This window comes from Bos javanicus, chromosome X, assembly GCF_032452875.1.
Source record: "Bos javanicus breed banteng chromosome X, ARS-OSU_banteng_1.0, whole genome shotgun sequence".
NCBI lineage: Eukaryota > Metazoa > Chordata > Mammalia > Artiodactyla > Bovidae > Bos > Bos javanicus.
The window spans coordinates 50,773,427-50,795,924 of NC_083897.1; the positions used below are offsets into that span (position 1 = coordinate 50,773,427).

The following is a 22,498-nucleotide window of genomic DNA, read 5'->3' on the forward strand; positions in this document are numbered from 1 at the left end:
CTGAGCGACTTCACTTTCACTTTTCATTTTCATGCATTGGAGAAGGAAATGGCAACCCACTCCAGTGTTCTTCCCTGGAGAATCCCAGGGGCGGGGGAGCCTGGTGGGATGCCGTCTATGGGGTCGCACAGAGTCGGACACGACTGAAGCAACTTAGCAGCAGCAAAGACTAGCCTCATTAGAATTCTAGTAGTCTGCATCCAGAATCCAAGCACTTACCACTATCTTGACTATTCTATGCCTAGATGTGTAAGTCCAAGTCCTGTCTTTTTGTTTCCCAACCACCCAAGTGAAAACCATGTCTAAGAAAAAAAAATTGCTACATACAAAATATAGCTGCAAATGTCAAGACCTCTCTTACACACTCTACCAGAAAATGTAATGGGGTAAAAAAGCCCACTCAAAATAACAGCAAAATGATAAAATAGTTGAAAATAAGGTTAACAAGGAGAATTATATACATTTAATGATGATAACAGAATGAAAGAAGCATGACTAAATGGAAATATATTCTGTTCATTAAAAAGATACTAAAAAATATATGCATGTCAATTCTTCCTAAATGGATTTATCAATTGACATTTTCCAATCAAAATATCAACATAATTATTTTTACACTTAACAAGATTTCAAAGTGTATCTGAAAAAATACAGAAAAACAAAAATTTTATTTAAGAAGATAAATAAGGGGAAACAAATGCTATTATTTATTAAAATCACTATAAAGTATCTGATTAAATCAGTGTGATATTAGTAGAAAAGTAGACAAAGATCAATAGGAAAAAATGAACAACTCAGGAAAGTACTAGTATATGTAAAAACTTAATATATAATGTTTTTGAGAAGTACCAGAAAGCAGTGGCGAAGGAGGAGAAATAAACAATAAATGATACAAAGTCAACCAACTAACCATTTAGAAAAATGTTCACAGTCATCTCCAACCATATGCCACAATAAATTTCTAATGAATTTAAAATGTAAAGAAAAATGAATTCAGAAGACTACTGGGAAAATGTGATATATACATGCATGCAAACTCAACCAACCACAAATAAAAAATATTCAAAAAAATTCCAGAAAGTTCCAAAAAGCAAACTTTGAATTTGCCACATGTTGGCAACTATCTACATAGCATTTACTTGTATTAGGTATTTTAAGTAATCCAGAGGTGATTTACTATGTGTAGATGTATAGGTTATATGCAAATACTATGACATTTTATATAAGAGACTTGAGCATCCACAGAAACAATCTCCCACAGATACCAAGAGGTGACTGTATATATTAATACACACACACACACACACACACACATATATATATAATATTTGTGTTGGGAGAAAGTTTCATAGCTTAAAGTAACAAATGATGTCACAGAATAAAAGACTGATATACTATTATATATAATGATTCTAAAACACTGTAAATAAAAAAGAAGCACAAATAGAATTAAAAGTCATACAATGCACTGAAAAAAAAAAACCTTTGCAATAAATGATATGAATTTTTTTTCAAAAAATCAAAGAAATACAAATTTAAACTAAAAATCGATGCTGATTTTCATCTACAGAACTAATCATTTTCCCTCCCATTCTTGTGCCCTATCTTCTCATTTGCCATTTTTCCCAACAAGTACCCATTCTAATTAATTTTGTTTTTCATTTCATACAATTTGTGCATATATAAAACAATAAAATGTATATTTTCTTTCTTTCTCCTTTTTTACAAATGATAGTGTGCTTATACATCTTCCTGAACCTTCCTTTCATTTAATTAACAATATATGTTATATGTCTTTTCATAACGCTATATTAAACACTCATTTTTGAAAAGGTTATATTGCTCGACATATGTATTGTTTTAATTTTTGCTATATCAAATGAGATATTAATGAATAATCTTGTATTTACATAATTTTGCACATTGTCAAGTGTATCTATGGAATGAATACCCTAAAAACATAATTGCTGGGTCAAAATATATCCTTTGCAATTTTGAAGAAAGTTGTCAAATTGTCCTCCAAGGACTGGTAACAATTTATACACCCAACAACAATGTATGAGACTTCCTGTTTCCCCCTGGCTTCATCAAATTGGTGATGATATTTAATAACACTTTATGAGTACAGTGAAATGGGTTCTTATACACTGTTGGTGGGACTGTACATTGGCACTTTTCTAGGAGAAATATGTATATCAAAAATCTTAAAAAATATAAGCCTTCAGATAAAACAACCTTACTTTAGGGAATTTATTCTAAGGAAATAATCAGAGATTACAATGAGATTTATATATAAGGATTATATATAAGGATAGATATATATATATATCATAGTGTTCTTTATAATACAACAAAAATTCAAATAACTTAAAAGACTACATTAAAGGTTGTTAACTACTATTATCTAAAGAACAGAATACAATTCAACAACTAAAAAAGTATCTTGCTTATATTTTCTAATGACATAGAAAAAACTCTTATGATATAATGTAAAGATGTGAAAAGAAACAGAATGATCTCAACTAAAGTGATTCTAATCTTCAAATAGTAAAAATGCGAAAGTTTTTTCATTAATTCACTAACTTTTATTAAGCATTTATTTTGTATTGGACACTAAACAGAAAGTTAGTGGTGGCTGCTCCTGAGTAGTGGAATTATGGATGATATTCCAACTTCCTCAAATATTTCTGTTCTTCTCCATAGTCTTCACAATGAAAATGGATTAATTTTATAATGAGTAACCAATAAAAGGGAGAAGGCAATGGCACCCCACTCCAGTACTCTTGCCTGGCAAATCCCATGGACAGAGGAGCTTGGTAGGCTGCAGTCCATGGGGTCGCTACTAGTCGGACACGACTGAGCGACTTCACTTTCACTTTTCACTTCCATGAATTGGAGAAGGAAATGGCAACCCACTCCAGTGTTCTTGCCTGGAAAATCCCAGGGGTGGGGGAGCCTGGTGGGCTGCCGTCTGTGGGGTCGCACAGAGTCCGACACGACTGAAACGACTTAGCAGCAGCAGCAGCAACCAATAAAAACAACAATAAAGAAGACACTAGGGGGAGTTCCCTGGTTGTCCGGTGGTTAGGACTCTGACCTTTCACTGCAGGGGACATGGGTTGGATCCTTGGTTGGGGAACTAAGATCCTGCAAGCCCTATGGTGCAGACAAAAAAAAAAAAAGACATTAGAACTCAGCCTACTTTTCCCCTGAGAGGAGTAGGTTTCTTAATAATTGTTAAGTGAAAGTCAGAGAGTATACTACATTCACTCAGAACAATTGCAGATGTGTCTTTAAAAGATACTAACACATTTGAGATTACCATTTATTGAAGGGGGCTTTTGTGTGTCTATAACTCCCTAGATGGCTCAGTCTCTCTCATAAAAGCACTGGTAAACAAGAACTTTTCAGCCACAAAGTCTAATCAATTTTGTTCTTGGGTCCTGGGCAAAAAACAGCTATGGAAAGTGGAGGGTAGGGAGAACTTCAAGGTCTTCAGAGCTAACCACGGCCTGTAGGTAAGATCAGAATCAGACCTTCACACACACTTGGCAGCAGCATGTGTTTAGCAGGGCCTTCTTTACATCTAGTACCAAACCCCCACTGATTGGCAAGTGCCTATAGGATAAGAATTCAGTAAATAAAATTCCTTGCTTTCAATCTTCTTATCACCTTTTGGAGATTTATACTTACTTTAGTGGTGATATGAATTTACATAGTATTACATTTGATTTTTTCATCTAGAACACTCTTCTTTATCACATTAACTTCTTTCAAATTCTGGCTTAAAATTAATTAAATATTTTAATTTCTTGGGAAGTCTTTTCTGATCCAAACAATCTCATCTTTAAGGCATATGAAGGGAAATGTGGATCTTTTCATAATCAAGTTTCAAGCCTTCTCAGTATTTCTTTAAATGAGGACATTTTCATTAAAGATCTAAGAAAAGAGAGGGGTCAGGAGGAAGGTAATGGTGTTTCCTTTAATTGTTCTTAATATTTAGTCCCTTCTTCCTGTGACCACACTCAAAAAAAACAAAAAAAAAGAAAGCTATTTATTTCTATCAAATACTCCATATTATAACATGAAATTATAACATGTAATTTGAATCAAAACTCATGTAGTCAAATGACTGCCCATATAAGAAATACAGTCCTACTGAAGTCCATAGTCTCCATTTATCCAAGGGACAAACTATAGAATTAGGTCACAGATGTTTTCCCGTAAAAGGCAAACACTTCATCTACAATCAGGATGGCATTGTACAGATGACATTCTCATCTATTAGCTATGGTGGGGCGGGGAGAGGCAGACGTGAAACATCTGTTTGTTTGTTTGTAATGAGAATTTCCTTTATGATATCTAGTTCTGATATCTACTCAGGGCCACTGAATAGTCATTTTACATCTAAGACAGTACTCAGTATGTGAGAAGTTTACAAGTCATCATTTAAAAAGTGGATACTGGGTTTTGTTGTATTTATGCTGTTTAAAGTTAGGCTACTAGATGAAGAGGCAATCAAATAAATGTGCCTTTTTTTAAAAAAAGGATTGAACTTATTCCATTTGGGGAAAAAAAACAGTGCATTTAGTCAAGACTGAATTTTAAACTTTGAGTATCTGCATGATCTCCAACTCATTAACTCCCTCCTTTTTATTGTTCCAAATTGTAAAGGCTATCTTATGCCTCAGAGCCAAGAAGCCCAAACATGAAACCAAATACTGAGGAGTATAAAAATGTTCTCCCTCAAATTGGCTATTTGGTCCTGGAAAGGGCATTGGAAAAATATATTTTGCCAAAACTGCCCCTTAGAAAAGGCTTATATAATTTTTATAGTATTAAAAATCTGTACAGATTAAAGTTAAATGTTACTATTTCAAAACCTCTCATTCTAAAAATAAAATTTGTGAACCAGATGCCTACTTTTGAAAGAGTATACATATGGGCAAGAAGAATTAAGGAGGAAAAAATATTTTTCATAACATAATTTCTCACACTTAAAAGGTAAACTGTAAAGAAAAGGGTTATTTTTAAATGTAAACCTTTATACCTGTTATCATCTTAGAGAGATCTCACAAAAAGGAAAAAGAAATATTTAGAAGGTATGATCTGACTGAAAAATGAAAATGAAGAGTATAATTGATCTGTCCCTCCACATAACAACTTATAGTTCTGTTTATGCCACCTCTTTATTCTTTAATATTTACTGGGTTGTATACTGGTGATGGTGGTTACTCGCTAAGTTGCGTCTAACTCTTGTGACCCCATGGACTGTAGCCAACCAGGCTCCTCTGTCCATGGAATTCTCCAGGCAAGAATACTGGAGTGGGTTACCATTTGCTTCTCCAGTGTAGTACAGTAATTAACTTATTAAAGTAATTCTTCTCTAATGTCAAAGGTAATACACATTCAATGTACAAAAATTGGGAAATTAGAAAAGTATTTTTAAAAAGTAATAAAAGTAAAAATCAACTGATTTCCTCCATCTTAGATAGCTATTAACACTTTAGCAATTTACCTTCCAGGGATTTTTTTCTCTGCAAACATCTCTTTAAACAATTGGAATCAATCTGAATATGCTATTTTGCTTACTGATCTTTTTCAATTAATATATAAAATAAGCATTTTCCTGTATCACTAAATATTTCTCAAAATATTATTTTAAAGGCTTCATATTATTCTAGCAATATATGTAACCGTGATATATTTAGTCATTCACACGTTAATGATATTTGGGATATTTCCTATATTTTATTTCTGCAAACTGTGTTGAAATTAATAGCCTTGAACATAAATTTCTAAGTAAATCTAAAATTACTTCCTTAGGATAACTTCTAGAAGAAGAAACACTATATATTTGGTGGTGGTTTAGTTGCTAAGTCATGTCTGACTCTTGTGGCTTCATGAACTGCGGCCTGCCAGGCTCCTCTGCCCATGGGATTTCCCAGGCAAGAACACTGAGGTGGGCTACCGTTTCCTTCTCCAAGAAAGATTATATTAATTTTAATTCTATCAATTATACTCCATGTATGAAAACCACAAACTTGCCAATGCTGAATATCTTTTTTTAATATCTTTCCTAATTTGATAAGTAAAAAATGACATCTTGTGCATCAAATTATTGTCTATGGTTTCCCTGAGGTAATGGATTGGTGAGAAGAGAGTTGTGAAAACTTCAATTCTATTTTATACACTCTTGTATTGCTTGACTTTTTAATAATTATATATAGTGTTTATAATTAAAAGTTGATAATGGCATTTCATTGCAATTATTTGGTTATTAAGATTGAAATATCTTCATACCTACTGGAAATTTGTACAACTTCTTTATGAATAACCTATTTATGTTATTTTTATAATTTTTACATTGTAGTATTTGTCTTATTGATTTGTAAGAGCTCTTTATATTTTAAGGGCATTGTTTAAATGTCCCCTTATCCAAGATGTCTTCCCTGACCTTCCTAGAGAACACTCGTTCCTGGTAGAACATGTGCACTTTACCCTTCCTTATTTTTTTCCATATCACAGCCTAACAGATTATATATTTATTTGTTTATTGTTTGTCTGTACCCATAAAAATATAAACTTAGTGGGGAAAGGGACTTTGTTTTGTTCACTGTTGTATCTCCAGCACTTTGAATAGTGACAAGCACACAGTAAGAACTTTATAAGTATTTGTTGGAGTAATAAATATAAGTTCTTTGGAATGTAAACTGAAAATGTTTTTTCTGGTTTATGTTTTATTTTTTGTTTACCTTTTGATATTTGGGTGCATACAGATATTTTAAATTTTTATGTAGTCAGAGCTGCTGGTATTTTTCTTTGTGTTCATTTCCACTGCTTTTTTATGCTTCTGAAGTTCTTCACAATTTCAAGAGTAGGTGAATATTTATGTTTTTTTTCTAATAATTTTATTATTTGAATTTTCATCTTTAAGTTTTGACTCTTTAATCCATGTGGAATTTGTCATATAGTGAGAAATAAAAACTTTTTAAATTGTTAATCAATTACATGGCATCACTTAGTGAATAATCTTTAGTTTCCCCATTAATTTTTTAAATGTGTTTAACTTCGCATTTTGTCTCTTCAATGACAATATAAGCTATAAGGGTAAGTACTGCTTATACTTCCTTTATCCCTCAGGGCTGAATACATGCTGGTCAATAAAGGATGATATACAAATATTTGGTGGATAGATAAATGGGTGAATATTTTTAAGCCAACATATTCTCTTGAAAAAAGTCTAACTAACTAAACAGTAAGTCCATTCACTAAAGTCTGGAAGCAATCCACACAGAGGGCCAAGCTTTACCTAGAATGAATACCCTTTAAGATCAGGGCACAATAACCACCATAGAAACTGTAGAAACTCATGAGTAACAAAACATAATAACACTTGACACTGTACAGAAGGAATTGCATAGAACTGGCCCTGCCTTCAAGAAGCCCCTGAAAAATATTCTTCAGGGAGCTTAAAACTAAAACAGAGCTTTCCAATAGCTCCCCTACTGATCTCTCCTTCCCCTGAAATAGCAGTTTACTTTCTGAAAGAAATATATTGCTTTGTTACAGATAGTGCCCCAAATCCTACTGAATGCAATCCACCAGCCTCCAACATGCATTGAGTTTAATAATTCTGGAATCAAATCTGCTTTAATCAAACCTCAGTTTTGGCTCTCAAGCAAAACCTCAAGTGCCCCCATGTGTATTGATTCTATAGGGCTCAGTTATCTGCCTATGGCCTGAAATTAAAAATAACAACAACAACAAAAATACATGTTTTTATTGAATTTCAGCTCTTTGCTGATTATCTATATCAAACAGCAAAGTGAGCAAAGCCATGGTGAACTGCCTCTTGTGCCAACAAATTCCCCAAAAAGAATGACGATCAGGAAAATATATTGTTAAGCGTAAACAGTAGCTAAAAAATATTTATCTCTCTTGCAAGGTATTAAAATGAGAAAACTTTCAAAGTAGAAGCTTCAAGCAATTGCATTAGAAGTTGCATAATTCAGTTAGACTAACCTTAGAATGGAATAAAAAGCTGCTTATTTCCATAAGGTTGGCCTTTGACAGTATGAAAGGTTAGATAATTTATCATGATATACAAAACAGTTCTCAAGAATACCAAACTTAAAAAGGAGGTCTTGGTGACATACAGCTCTGTGAATTTTTTGGTAGTGTTATAATCAACATAATTTATACTTAAGTGAATTTGTGTTCTTCTCAAAGGTCTAGCTTGCCAGGCAAGAGAAATGTATCTTCTACTCATCCTTAGAACAAATACAGACCAACTGAAGCAAAGTAGTGTACTCACTGTTTCCTTTATGACAGAACTCACATTGAACAAGGAGATCCATCTGACTAGGGAGGCTACGAAGTTTTGATGTACATATGACTCACAATAGACACAGAATATCTTGCCCTCATGTAAAAGCTAAAAGGCCGTATGTATTGTGTCACCTGTCATAGTTAAGTCCCTCAGTCTCAATACCACCTACAGAGCAGCCATGGTCATCACAAGGACTCAAACCCTTAATGAAGCCCTTCAAACCAATGCTGCAAAATTCAAAATTATACTCAGAGCTACAAGAGAACTTGGAGTGCTCCTGACACAGTCCCCTCAGATATTTATTTCAGGGTTGGTGTTATTGGCATCTGTTTGGATTTTTCAGAATTTTCAGTGTCTTGGAGTCTGATTTCTTTAGTAATAATAGATTTCAATAAACTAAAGCTCCTCTTTTATGAGGTTTTTAATTATTTCATCTATTTTGCTAGTGACCTCCTCCCCTATTACAGAATTGCAGATTTCTAGATTATCTTTGGGAAAACAGTGCCTAGGGGGTGACACACACATTACGGATAACTGTCCCAATAGAGTTTGCTAAGCTCAGAGGATGAGGAAAGCAAGGTATTGCATGTGTCACACACATTTTTTGATGCCATGTCTCCAAATATGACACCATGCACAGCGACAAACCTTTGCAGTTCCGGATTTTTTTCTCCACCTTCCAAGATCACTTCTTGAGGGTGCTAGATGATCAGATGTGTATCAGTTTCATAAGATTTTGCTCTATCATGCCATTACACAACATAGAGTTTGTACAAAAGCAGTTTAACTATCTTTCCATTTGAGGCATTTCCTTATTGTATTTCTTGCTGCAACAAAACACATGCCTTTTTTCCATTTCTAAAGAATTACTAGTAAAGACAAAATTAGAAAGAGTGACCTAGAGGTGTAAGAACATGCATTCCATTAGCGGGCTCACAAACCACAAGAAAATTGGTGTTTCTTATATAGTATTTGAGATTTGTTTCTAAGGAGCCATAACTATCATCACTTGTTTTGCAATTAAAAAATTAGGCAAAATCTCCCTATAAAAAATTCATTATTTAATACTAAGGCCATCATGTTCTCTCCCCTAAGCTCTTAGGAACAAACGTTGCCATTAGCATACTCTATCACTCAAAAGTCTATACTTGAGAAAATGGAAATGTGCTAATTAAAGAAATGACCAGGATGGTGAGATCAGAGTCAATGCCAGTGTTCTGAGTACAGCGAACCTGTGTCCTCACTATGGCCTCTGTGCCTGGCAGCACAAAGAAGGGAATCAGTCTTCCAGCAAGTCATTCGACATTACCTATAGCCAGATGCTTCTGTTTGTCCCTGCATTTCCAGAGCCTTACAACCCTAAAGCACGTCAAGTTTCAAACATGGATGCTAGATTACAGGCATGTGTGTGTGTGTGTGTGTGTGTGTGTGTGTGTGTGCGTGTGTGTGTTAGTAGCTCAGTTGTGTCCAATTCTGCAACCCCATGAACTATAGCCAAGCTCCTTTGTTCATGGGATTTCCCAGACAAGAATTCTGGAGTGGGTTGCCATTTCCTTCTCCAGGGGATCTTCCTTACCCAGGGTTCGAACCCAAGTCTCCTACACTGCAGGAAGGTTATCTTTTTCACTGCCACCAATTTTTTTTTAAGTTGCTTAAAGGTAATGTCAACCACTAGGAATGTAGTCTGATCTACTCTCCCTATTCATATGTCTCACTTAGAAAAGATATGGTTTTGCAGCAAAGTACCTGTACACATAGCCAGCTCAGATTTTCCTGAGCCAAGTGAATTAAAGAGGAAGATTTTAAACAGAATTATGCCCAAAAAGACAAAAAGAAACTGAGCCTCAGAAAATAATTTCCAAAGAACTGAGATTTCCTATAGGGTTTTCTTAAACTTCACTGTATGCACAGCAATGATTATTTGGCTGCTTCCTACTCAGAGCTCTCAATTAAAAAGTGTCCAGGAGATCTGTCCCTGGGCTATATCAAATTTGGGTGCTCTGGTCTCACATTTGAGGGATCACACCCCAATGTGATGAGGCTTATAAGCATTTCCTCAGGGAGATAACCAGTAGAGTGTCAAAGATAGGGGAGGGGGCCTCTGAGAACCTAAGATCATAGACGTGTACAATCAGGCCAGCTCACAAAGGCTCTATCACCTCAGAGGAAGAATAAGTGGGTAAGACAGCAGATATGTTCCCTTGCTCTCTCTTTCTCAGTCACTCTCTCTCTCTCTCTCTCTCTCTCTCTCTCTCTCTCACACACACACACACACACACACACACACTCCCCTAAAGGAAGAGTCTGACCTTTTGATTGAACATATCTTCCCACCAGCTTACACAGGGAATCCATTTTGTTCAGAAGAGCAGACTACACAATCTGAGACGAAGTGCCCTTCATGCTCTGAAAATCAAATTTAGGAGCAAAAATAATCCAGAAAGCAGAGACTGCCAAGACCAGTGCTGGTGGCAGTGAGGGAAAGCAGCTTGCCACAGAACAGTGGCCAGATGGGGCCCGGTGGGAGAAGCTAAAAACTGGCCACCCTGGCACTTAGAGACTTAATGGAGCATCCAAAGACTATGCACATCACTGCAGTGCTTAAGCATCTGACATGAAGAAGCCCCGGTGCTAGTCCATGAACACTGAGCTCAAGGAGAATGCAGACTTCACACCAAACTTCTTGCTTGCTTCAATACCAAGTGGTCTGCTCAAAACTCAAGATAACTGCTTGTGACATCTGTCTGTCAATTTACTCTCTTTTTTTTTTTTCCTTTTCAAAAAGTTATTTTATCCCTCCCCAAAGGCTGAATTTAAAGAAAGTTTAAGATCGCCTTTTCATTTTCTAAAGTAATTCCTAGGCTCTACTCAATCTAGGAAACCGATATTGACTTTGGAAGCTGTCAGGACCTGGAGCAAAAAAATGAGAGCCCTCCCTTTCAGAAGTGAGTTCAGGAAGCCAAGGAAAAAGAGCACCAAAAATATTCCTGGTGGGTTTCTCTTCTTCCATCTACAGAGTTACAAAGAATGAATGGAGGGAGAGGAATAGGATGGGAAGAGGATAGCTGTAAACTTTTATTTAATTTTTTAAAAAATCTGGAGCAAATATAAATGTTAACATTTGTTAAATCTGACCAATATTATCTGTCTTCTCTGGACACCATATATTTTAGATATTACTTAATTACATTTTTCAAAGGCTTTGTAAATCTTACCAGTGTGAGGAATTGCACATTAAGCAAACAAGACGTGAAAAATCCAGACTTACAAAGGAAATCAGTAAGAAGTTGATTATTCACATTACTCAAGGGCTCTTTCCTTTATGAAAGACTCCCCCACAGGGTTTTGATAGGAATGCCACCACTATGGTTAACGTGGGGTCTAATTTACAAAACAAATACTTCGCTGCTGCACAACTTTTCAGGAATACAACTACCAGCCAAAGGTATAGCTGCAGGTCTTTCTGTGGAGTCCAATCAAGTTTTCGGTTATGTGACAGAAAGTACTTAGAAACTGCAACAGAGGAACCGCTATCAAGCAAAATGGAGTCCAATTTGGCCCTAAATGATGTGTGTCTGGGTAAGTCATTCGCCTTCTCTGCAACTCCATTTTCATGATTATAGAGTAGAAACACTGGTCCCTTCTGACACCTCTTCCAGGAGTGCTGTGGAGCTGTGTGGTCCTAACCAATATCCTGAAGCAAAATCCTGAATGATGCTGAATAATAGCAAATAAGATTTCCTCATGGAAGCCCAAGTTCCTGGAGCTGGCAGAGCTGTTCTCCAGCTTCAGGTTGCAGTACTTTCCTCCTGGTTCCCTAGTAGGCTGGGGGTGGTGGGGGGCTGAACACAGGGAGGCACTGGCCACCAGTGTATACCCACTAGAAGCAGACTGATCCTCACCATGCAGCCCACTCAAAGACTACTCATAACTACACAACTGCCAAAGAGGAAATGTAACTTGAAGAGCATTTTCCTCTACAAACAACTGATCCTCTGGGACTTTCACTTCAAGTTTCCCAATTGTTCAAAGTAAATGAGGCTCACATTAAAGGCCAGCCAGTCACACATCAAGAAATCAAGCCTCCTCTCAGTGGGGGAAAATGGCCGCTCCAGAGTCAACCTCCTGCCCCTCATACACATGCCTCTTGTACAAATGGCTTCATTTACTCACATCTGAGACACTTGGTCCAGCCAAGCTTGACCTCCCCTAAGCCCTGGAAGCTGAGATACACATACAGAGGGGTAAACATCTCAAACTTCAAGCAGACGCCTTAGATCCACTGCAGCACAATAATTGAAAGACTCCAGCTTTGCCAGGAGGTGACTTCATCCTCTTTCAGTCTTCCAATTCCTAATAAGCAATCTCCCCACCCCATAGCTTCAGCCTCAGAGCATGATATACTAAAGCCACCACAAAGACTAGGGCAAAGTTAAGGAGGGAGAGGTCTGCAGCTCCTCTCACCTTAGAAATCTGACTGAGAGAAAAACCCAGGTGGGGCTACTGGGACCCAAAACAAGTGGTCCTCTGATAAGAGGAATTCCAAAGTCTCAGAGCCCACTATGGAAAATGTCCTGCCTCCAGACTCCTAGGGAGAGAAATCTCAGGATCATTAGCAAGTGCTCTGGCTGAGCTCAACTTTAGTGAAGGTGTATGGGGAGAGAGGTGATCTCTAAGGTAACCAGTTAATTGCCAATAAGGAATGATAATAATAAATTAGCAAATACTAGTGTAAACTAACTCAGTTCTGTGGCAGTTGCATGGAGACGACAGAGGAACAGTTTATTCTGGGACACATCTTGCAAGCGGATCCCCTCTGGGAAATGCACTGCCTGGGCTAGATGTGAAACAGACCAATGAGATGCAATGCAGGCAACGGGTGGCCCTAGAGTGTCTCTCAGTTCAGAGTGGAGCCCTTGATTTTTTTTTAAGAAAACTGGAGTGAGCTTTGAGAAGATGTGGGCTGCACTGTTTTCCATCGCTTCCTTCTGCAGCCTGTGGGGGTACTTTCAACTCTTAGGGATAAGACTCAGATAGTTCAAAACGAGGAAAGTACAATAAAATTGCTCACTGAAGGGTTTGTCGGTTTGTTTTCATTGGAGGTGGTGATTTGTGTCATTACCTTGTGATCCAAACCAGTCTCATCGTACCTATTAATTTTCTAGAGACTTCTGAATCTGACATCTGATAAGTTTGGGGCTGCTTTTCTAGCTCCTTAGCTCAGAGTTCCACTCAAAGCACTGTAGATCCCTAACTTTAAAACTCTTTTGAGGAACCAAAACATGCTGAGCTATTTCCTTTTTATTTTTCTTCAAAGCCTAACGGATGTTTTAGTTTCATTATTTGAGCTAAGTTACCATGTGCTGAGGCTTTCAGTAGGATAATTAGAACCATTCAATTTGGTCTGCTACATACATCCTTGTCCTGCAAACTCGTCCACTGCTCTTAATACTACACTACTACTTATGAAAATTCTCTGTGAGTGACCACAGCAGACCACACACACACCCTGAGAATGTATCACATCAAAGATGCTACAGTTAGCTAGTTAAAGGAGGAAAAATAAAAAGAGGGCTCAAGATTGAGTTAAACCAAAATCTGTATCTCTATATACCCTATGAGTAGAATTCTGGAAGCTCTTGCCCACTATCACTGGCTTAGAATTTTAAGCTCTGAAACATTCAATATTGAAAAAAAAAAATTCAGGTTAAAAAATGTCTCACCAAAAAGACTGGATGTTTGGCTACTTCACCCTTCCTGAAGGCAGGGAAAGGTCAAACCATCAGAAGAAATGGGTTTCATTTTCATCCTCCAACAGTGACTATGGGCTGGGTGATGAAGAGTAATGCAGGAATGCAGATGTACAAAGCAGTAATACTTTGTAGCACACAGAGGTATCCGGGAGGCATGCCTCCATTCCATAAGACTGGAAGAAAAGTTATTTGCCATACTGAAGTGCCAAAAAATTGGAATAATTTTAGAAAAACCATAGCAATCTGAAAAAACTACCTTCTCTCTTCTCCATTCTCTATGTTTTCAACCTCCTTTCCCCTCTCTTTACTCTGCCCCAACTCCAAACACCCATACACATACACAAACTCTCTTATGTATACACTAAGTATGGACTAAATAAACCAAAATGCCAAAGAATGCAAATCTCACCTTCAATTTAAAATTTTCAAGAGATACTTGACATCACTAATTCTACTAAAGTCTTCTGTAAACAGCAAAAGCATCCTCCAAGTTCCCTCCTCAAATTTGCATACATAACCACAAAATCCACACAAGTGATTTCCTGACCAACATCAGAGGACAGGGAGATGACGATAGGCGAGATGGTCTCTGTAATTCTAAAGGCTGAGTTCCTATGAAACTCATTCCTTCTTCTGGTAATGCAGACTTGGATGAACTTTTTCCTGCCTTCTGGAGGGGTGAAACAGTCAAACATCCATTCTTTGGGGTGAGGCATTTTTAAAATTTGACTTTTTAATATTGAATGTTTTGATGCTCCATTCCCTTTGCCTTTACCTACCTAACATCATTTAAGGTCACATTCCCTTCAGTTTCTAGAGTCAACAATGTTCAGATGTGGCTAGGTCTGCACACTGATGCCAAAGTTACTCTCACATCAGCACCAACCCTTAAGAACTCAACAGTAAATCTAAATCTAAATGATGGCAGGGCTGCCAGGGAAGGAGGAGCAGGAGAGCACTAAGGAGGCTGGCAAAGTTTCTGCAGATTACAAACCCTTTCTGTTGCTTACAAGGAACTCATGTAGGTGATCTTAAATAGCTCCCCAATTAGACTATGACCTCTGAGGGCAGATGCTACGTCTTATATTTATTTAGGATCCCTATACCTATCACACAGCTGAGCACAAGGTAGACACTCAAACTATGCTTACTGATTTGGTCTATTCCATGATGATAAACTTCAAAGTATGATGGAGAGCTGTGAGAACAGCTGTTCTCACTCCTCTATAATGTCATTACCAGTAAGGTTTGCAAGTGACTCTGAAGCTAATGAGGTGAGTGAGTTTACAAAGTTGCTCAGCAAAGGAACCTAATGTGTAGTGACCTTTGGTTCCAATCTGGCAAGTAAGAATATAACATATGCTCAGGAAAGAGATGTTCTGAATTGAAACGAACTGTTTACTTGCCCGTCTCCCTGTAAGCTCCCTGGGGTCAAGGATCGAGTGTTTTTATTTTTGTATCCTTGGCAAGCTGTACAGGGTCTGACATGTTCTAAGTGTGCAATAAATGCTCCTGGGTTGTTAATAAACAAATAAAAAATGATTTAACAAAATAACATACAGAAAAATGGATATGACATAATAAGATTTAATACAGAAATTTCTAATGAATCTTTTAAATACCACAGCATAGCTCTCATCACTCTGTGCTATAATAGCTTAATAACTGTTGGTTTCTTGGGTGGATTAATTAATAATTAATTAACTAGGAAAATATAATGTAGGAACTATATTAGGATATTATTGTCCTAGTAATATCCCATTGTATCTGATAGTAGCTTTTATCACTCCATACCACAAGTGACCTATTTTCTCATCTCTTTCATTACAATGTTCATTCTTTGAGATCAGAGAACATCTTTTTCATTTCCCTAACACTGGATGCTTATAGCAGAACCTTACAAAGACTAGACAACAAATATTAGTTGACTGTATGAATCAGCCATCCTTGTCTTCTATAGATTTCACTGAACCTAAGTATTCTACTGAGTCCATGTTAACAGTCTCTGTTATGGGGAGAAAAGAAGTAGTGTCAATTTCCCCATGCAGGACTTTGTGACAGATAAAGGTTAAATGGCCTGATTCATGCTATGCTATGAGTGGGTCTCTCCCCTTTCTGAATGGGTTTGTCAAATGAACTCTCCAGGACTACATGTTAGAAACACACACTTAACCTCGCTGTGCCTAATATGTGCTGTGTTGGCCCTGACTAGCCCTAGATAATAGATCTGTATGATTTTGTTAACTAAGAAAACATCTGGTTTTGTGAGTAAGAGATGGGATTAGAATTCAAATTTTCAATGGCTTTTCTAAACAACCGAAGCAATATTTGGTTTCATTTTACCCATAGGAGAATCTCAGAAAAAACACCAAGATCTTAGGTCAACCATTCAGACATAGTCAAATATCTCCTGCCCCCTTGAAGCATCCCAGGCTTATGTTACCCAGGCTTACACCTCTCTAGTACCCTGAATTGACTGCATAGTCACCAAGCCCTTAGGATTCAATTCTTTTGTCTATCTCCACAAGCAACATCAGTCAGCACCTGAGCCCATAACCTTGGCATCTTTTACCTCCTTTGTTTAAAAGTCCAATATGAATACTCTAACCACACCATATTGTTGGCCTTCTTTACACAGACACCAGCTTAAATTCCTCTTTGGTTGTAAAGTGTCTATGGAGTCACACTCAGGTGTACAAGCCATTACAGTAGTCACTCTTCAATTATCATCTGGTGAACAGATCTATGATTCAGGGGGCACCTCTGTCTCAGACCCCTTACATTATATAATGTGATATTATTCCTTGGATCAACCTTGCATGACAGATGTATCCATTTTGTAGATGAGGAAACAGAGACTCAGAGGTAGTCCATAGCAGGACATGTCTTTCAGATTCAAAATCATGGTCTATCTGATTCCCCTACATTGTACTACCTCTCCCTCTCTATTGCTGAACTCTTGGTGGTCCACAAGTAGTTTTTTACAAACGCTATGGTCTAGTCCCTAGTAAGTATTCACTGACATTCATAATTATAACTGAGCCTACCTAGCATAATCCTGGATTTTCAGTAAATCCTTATTTATAGATGTATGGACTGACAATCAGAGAAGGCAATGGCAACCCACTCCAGTACTCTCGCCTGGAAAATCCCATGGACCGAGGAGCCCAGTAGGCTGCAGTCCATGGGGTCGCTAAGAGTCGGACACGACTGAGTGACTTCACTTTCACTTTAATATTGGAGTTTCTATTGCTAGAAGAAGATCCGGTTTTCATTTTAAAAGCACTGCTTTTTGGCCTCATTACTGATAAGAAGTATTTTTCAGGAACTAGGAAAAACAGTCGATAAAAGTGGTCCTAAAACACTTTTCCCTATGAAATTGATATAAATACTGTGAGGCCATTTTATAGACATTCCAGCCCAGGTATGTCAGGCTAAATTATTTTTGAGCCAGGAAAGTGTAGAAGGTGTCACTGAAATAGCACTGTACTCGCCAGAGTTATAGAGTCCTGAAATTTGGTCCTCTCTCTCTCTCTCTCTCTCTCTCTCTCTCAATATCTCTGCTCTGTGAGTCTCAACAAGTCCCTTATCATCTCTGGAGCTCCATTTCATCATCTACTGAAGGACAATCAAAATACCTGATTGTAAGAATCACAGAAGACGTTTGTGAAGTGCTCTCCAAGTATATAGTATTCCTTTCATTTGTGGCCTGGAAGAGGGCATATGCCTCCAAGTGCATCAAATTTCCAACCAAAGAGGGACTTAAGCAATTCAAAGAAAAATGAAATTAACTTCAAAACTGTTATTTATAGCTTTCCACCCAGCCACCAACTCACCCTCATCCATATTACTACCCTACTACCCTGAAATATTTCAAGAGCCAGCAAACATCAGACCACATACTGTGTAAAAAAATACTTCCATTTGAAAATATTCATTCCAGGTAAAGAGAAACAGAGCTAACACAGATGCTTAGTTAATTCCTGAAATTTTAATTATTTGTGAAAATTTCAACATCCTCATTTGTCAAATGTCACCATAAGAACTATTAAGCAATAACAAAGTGGCTTTTTTACTTTCTTTTTGTTTGCCTCCCTTTAACCAGCCCATCCATATCCACAGCTAAGCATGTATATGACCAAACAAAAAGCAAAAGTAGGCTTTAGGAGGCTGAATCACTCTCATACTAGGAAACTGACCCTCAAGCATTCTAGGGTTCATCTACCTTTAAGACTACTTGTTGATTATTACTCAGCCGCTTTAGCTGGCATACGGGTACCACAGACTGACAAACATGCTGTATTTGCAACAGGTGGTAGAATTTATATCTTGCTAGACTGCCACACAGGTATTCCAAAGGCTCAGACCTTAAACTCCCACTCCCAACATCTATCCCTACAAAGGACCAATATTTTAGGTTACCAATCAAAAAATGGGCCAAAGAACTAAACAGACATTTCTCCAAAGAAGACATACAGATGGCTAACAAACACATGAAAAGATGCTAAACATCACTCATTATCAGAGAACTGCAAATCAAAACCACAATGAGGTACCACCTCACACAGGTCAGAATGGCTGCTATCAAAAAATCTACAAACAATAAATGCTGGAGAGGGTGTGGAGAAAAGGGAACCCTCTTACACTGCTGGTGGGAATCCAAACTAGTATAGCCACTATGGACAACAGTGTGGAGAGACCTTAAAACTCTGAGCCACCAGGGAAGCCCAGAACTACCATATGACCCAGCAATCCTGCTGCTGGGCATACACACAGAAAAACCCAGAATTGAAAGAGACACATGTACCCCAATGTTCATCGCAGCACTGTTTACAATAGCCAGGACATGGAAACAACCTGGATGTCCATCGGCAGACAAATGGATAAGAAAGATGTGGTACATATACACAGTGGAATATTACTCAGCTATTAAAAAGAATACATTTGAATCAGTCTTAATGAGGTGGATGAAACTGGAGCCTATTATACAGAGTGAAGTAAGTCAGAAAGAAAAACACAAATACAGTATATTAAAGCATATATATGGAATTTAGAAAGATGGTAATGATGACCCTATATGCGAGACAGCAAAAGAGACACAGATGTAAATAACAGACTTTTGGACTCTGTGGGAGAAGGTGAGGGTGTGATGATTTGAGAGAATAGCATTGAAACATGTATATTATCATATGTGAAATAGATCACCAGTCCAGGTTCAATGCATGAGACAAGATGCTCAGGGCTGGTGCACTGGGATGACCCTGAGGGATGGGATGGGGAGGGAGGTGGGAGGGTGGTTCAGGATAGGGAACACATGTATACCCATGGCTGATTCATGTCAATGTATGGCAAAAAAAAAAAAAAAAAAAACTACAGTATTGTAAAGTAATTAGCCTCCAATTAAAATAAGTAAAATTTTTTAAAATTTATATATATATATATATATATATATATATATATATATATATATATATATTGGGTTACACTTTGCCCTGAGAAGCACAGGTAGCAAACCTTGACTTCAGAAATGGACATAGGCAGAGAAGTTCTCCCCACCCTGCCAGGGAATGTGTCACCATAGAGGATAATGGAATCAGGGGAGCAGCAGGGGATAGAGGCCGGGGAGGATCTCACAGAGCCGCTTAGCTACACTCACCTCGGGCAGAGGCATGCCATTGATGATCAGGTCTGGTTGCTGGGGGCCCTGGCTGTTGAAAGAGTGATGGTAGATGTGGTTGGCGCTGGTATTGCGGGTATTCTGGTTCTCCACGTTCAGGAAAGTGCTCTCAGAGCGGCGGCAGCCCAGAGGAAGGGTCTGCTGGTGGTAGTCGAAATAGTTGAGAGAGGAGGTCAGGGAGGAGCAACTGACAACATTCATCTTGTCTGTCTCCTCCACATCCCGGGGTACCAGGCGGATGTCATTCTTACTGATTTTTTTCTTCTTGCTTGATTTCTTTTGATGACCATAGGAGTATTCAGCGATTCTATGTGATAGAAAAGGCAGCATGTATCGCTAACGCCCTCCCAAACCATGCATCAGTTAATAAACATCAAGCACCCCAGAGGGTTGCACCCCATCTCTGCTCCAGCTTCTTATTCTGGCACATCGCATCATCGGGTTTCTCCCTGTGCTTTTTACATGTGAAAACAAGCTGAGGGCCATAACGTTTTTATATTAAGCATAGTAACCTCTCGCTACCCCTTCCTCCTCAAAAGTTTGGATTTGGAATTTCTCCTTGTGAGTGGCCACTTAACAAGGGTGTGGAGACAGGGGAAGTTGAGCCTATGGGAGAGAAAGCATGAAAATGCTCAAGTCTGGAGCTTCCCTGGAACCCAAAGGAACTCCTGGGTGAAATAAGCAGCAAGTCCTAATTTATCAGAAGATGACAGGAAGGAAATAAAACCTAATCCCCTTTCCAGTTCCTCCAGGCAACTGCCATGTGACAAACAACCTCAAGTCAGGTTCCTTGATAACTGACCTGATCAGTTTTTGACTGGAGCACGTCAGACCCTTTCCTTTGACAAATCCTCAGCTCCTCTCCTTCATACCCTCCTTCCCCCTGCCCTAGCCCTGCTCCCTTCAACTCCCCACCCCACCCCCGCATCTCCTCGAGAAATGTGATAGCCAAACCCATTTGAATGAGGGGGAAAAGCCTTTTTACCTCTTTCCCCTTAGGCTCACTTTCTCCTCAGCCTTTTTGTCTTGCTCCTCGCTAATGGGAGAAACCGAGATGCAATGCAGACACTTGCTGTTTTGTCCTTTTATAAAACAGCCGAGGAGACAAGTGATGGTTAAACAATTACTGCAAAGGAATTTAAAGGTTAGTGCATTCAGCATCCTTCTCGATTCAGGTGTACCTACAAGCAGCTGTGCTGCAACTGGAACATAAAGAGCTCAATTTAATTAACACTGACAGAGACCCAGCAATGTGCACCAAAGACACTAAGCATTAAGAGAGTTGTCCAAAAAAATACATTTAAATGTAGCCAGATTCTCAAAGTCATTTATTACTTTGCATATAATGATTCAGCTTATTGTCTGTAAATTCCATTTCTGAGCAATAATCAGGAAAACAATTGGGTTAATAAATAATACAGGTTTATCTTTACAAGGGAAAAGACTGTGCCTGTATTCTCGCTCGACAAAGCTAATTGTCTGAGTACAAAAAGGGAGCCCAATTCAAGCAGCAAGTGCAGATCATCTCGCAAGTCTCATAAATGAATTCATTTCAGGAAGAGGCTCTGCAGAGGCTGAGAACAAGAAATCTCTGCTTAATACCTGGAAAGATAAGCTCTTGAACTTTACGTTTCTAAAAAGTCTGAGCAGATGGGAAGATTGCATATCTCCAGAGGCCCATTCTTGCTCTGTCCCCAGGATCTTCCTACACCTGTGCAGTTGTGTCACCCTCACCCTTACACTCTGTGCTCAGGCAGACTTGCAGAGAGGGCAAGCTGATGCTACCAGGGCTTGGGAGCAGATAGAATCCCAAAGACCCCAGGACTGGGGTTGATTTTCTTTTCTAATCTGTTTAAAATCATTGGATAGTTCTAATCATTTCATTTACCCACGATGGGTAAGTTTGGCAATGCCCGGTCCAATTATTCAGCTGAAGCATTCATTGCGACCCCTTTCTGTATTGATCAATTATTTAATTAAACTGTACTTCATTAATCCCAAACCAGCACAGGAAACAGAGCTCTTTACAAAATACACATATGAGTGAAGTTGGAGAGCACTGAGATTTGCTTGCCACCGCCCCCAACCCCGCCAATTCAAACGCTCTCCTCCCTGTTTAATGATCTCCCTGGCAAGCTCTCAGAAAGAGCTCTCACTTCAAGTCATACATCACCAAGAGGTGGCACAGCCTTCAATATCTTTATTTCAAGCTGATTTCTTTTTCATCAAGAAAGGGTCTTATGCGTTTACTTTATGCTGAGGAAATGGCTTTAAAAGAGTCCCCTCTATCATTATCTCCATATAAATAAAATTTTGTAGACCCCCACATTTTTCTCCTATAAAAATTGTCATTGGCAGTCACAGGTTTCAAAGGTAAGAGCAATATTAATTTCCATTTCTCCCATCTGAAATGACTCGGAGCTGAAGGAAAGAAAAGTCATGGCCATTTCACTTGTAACAGGATTAAAGCATTTATGAGGCATTGCAGCTGCTCTTTTATGGTACCTGATTGATATTCATGTGTGGTTAGCATTTGTCTACTAACTTGTGTAATGCAGAGAATAGTAAAAGGGAAACAATAATTGCATGACTGTTACATATTCAGGGGGCTCTGATTCACAGAAGTGTGCATTTCAGTTGATGTCAAATACAAATCAGACCTACAGGAACATATTTTGACTGGTTAACATGCAAGCACAGATGGCACAAAAGACACACTGGATGTGTAGGTGTGTT

General features: G+C 38.2%; 1 protein-coding gene across 3 annotated transcripts in view; it reads right to left on the reverse strand.

Moving 5' to 3' along the window:
* Window positions 1-22,498, reverse strand: part of PCDH19 (protocadherin 19) — a 134,372-nt gene that overhangs the window by 106,185 nt on the left and 5,689 nt on the right. For 2 of the 3 annotated variants that reach the window (XM_061409142.1, XM_061409141.1), the window contains exon 2: window positions 19,742-20,069. In XM_061409142.1, coding sequence (XP_061265126.1) covers window positions 19,742-20,069 — 328 coding nt within the window. Of the gene's footprint in view, window positions 1-19,741; window positions 20,070-20,747; window positions 20,889-22,498 lie in introns of all 3 variants that reach the window. The other variant, XM_061409143.1, reaches the window with a different exon arrangement.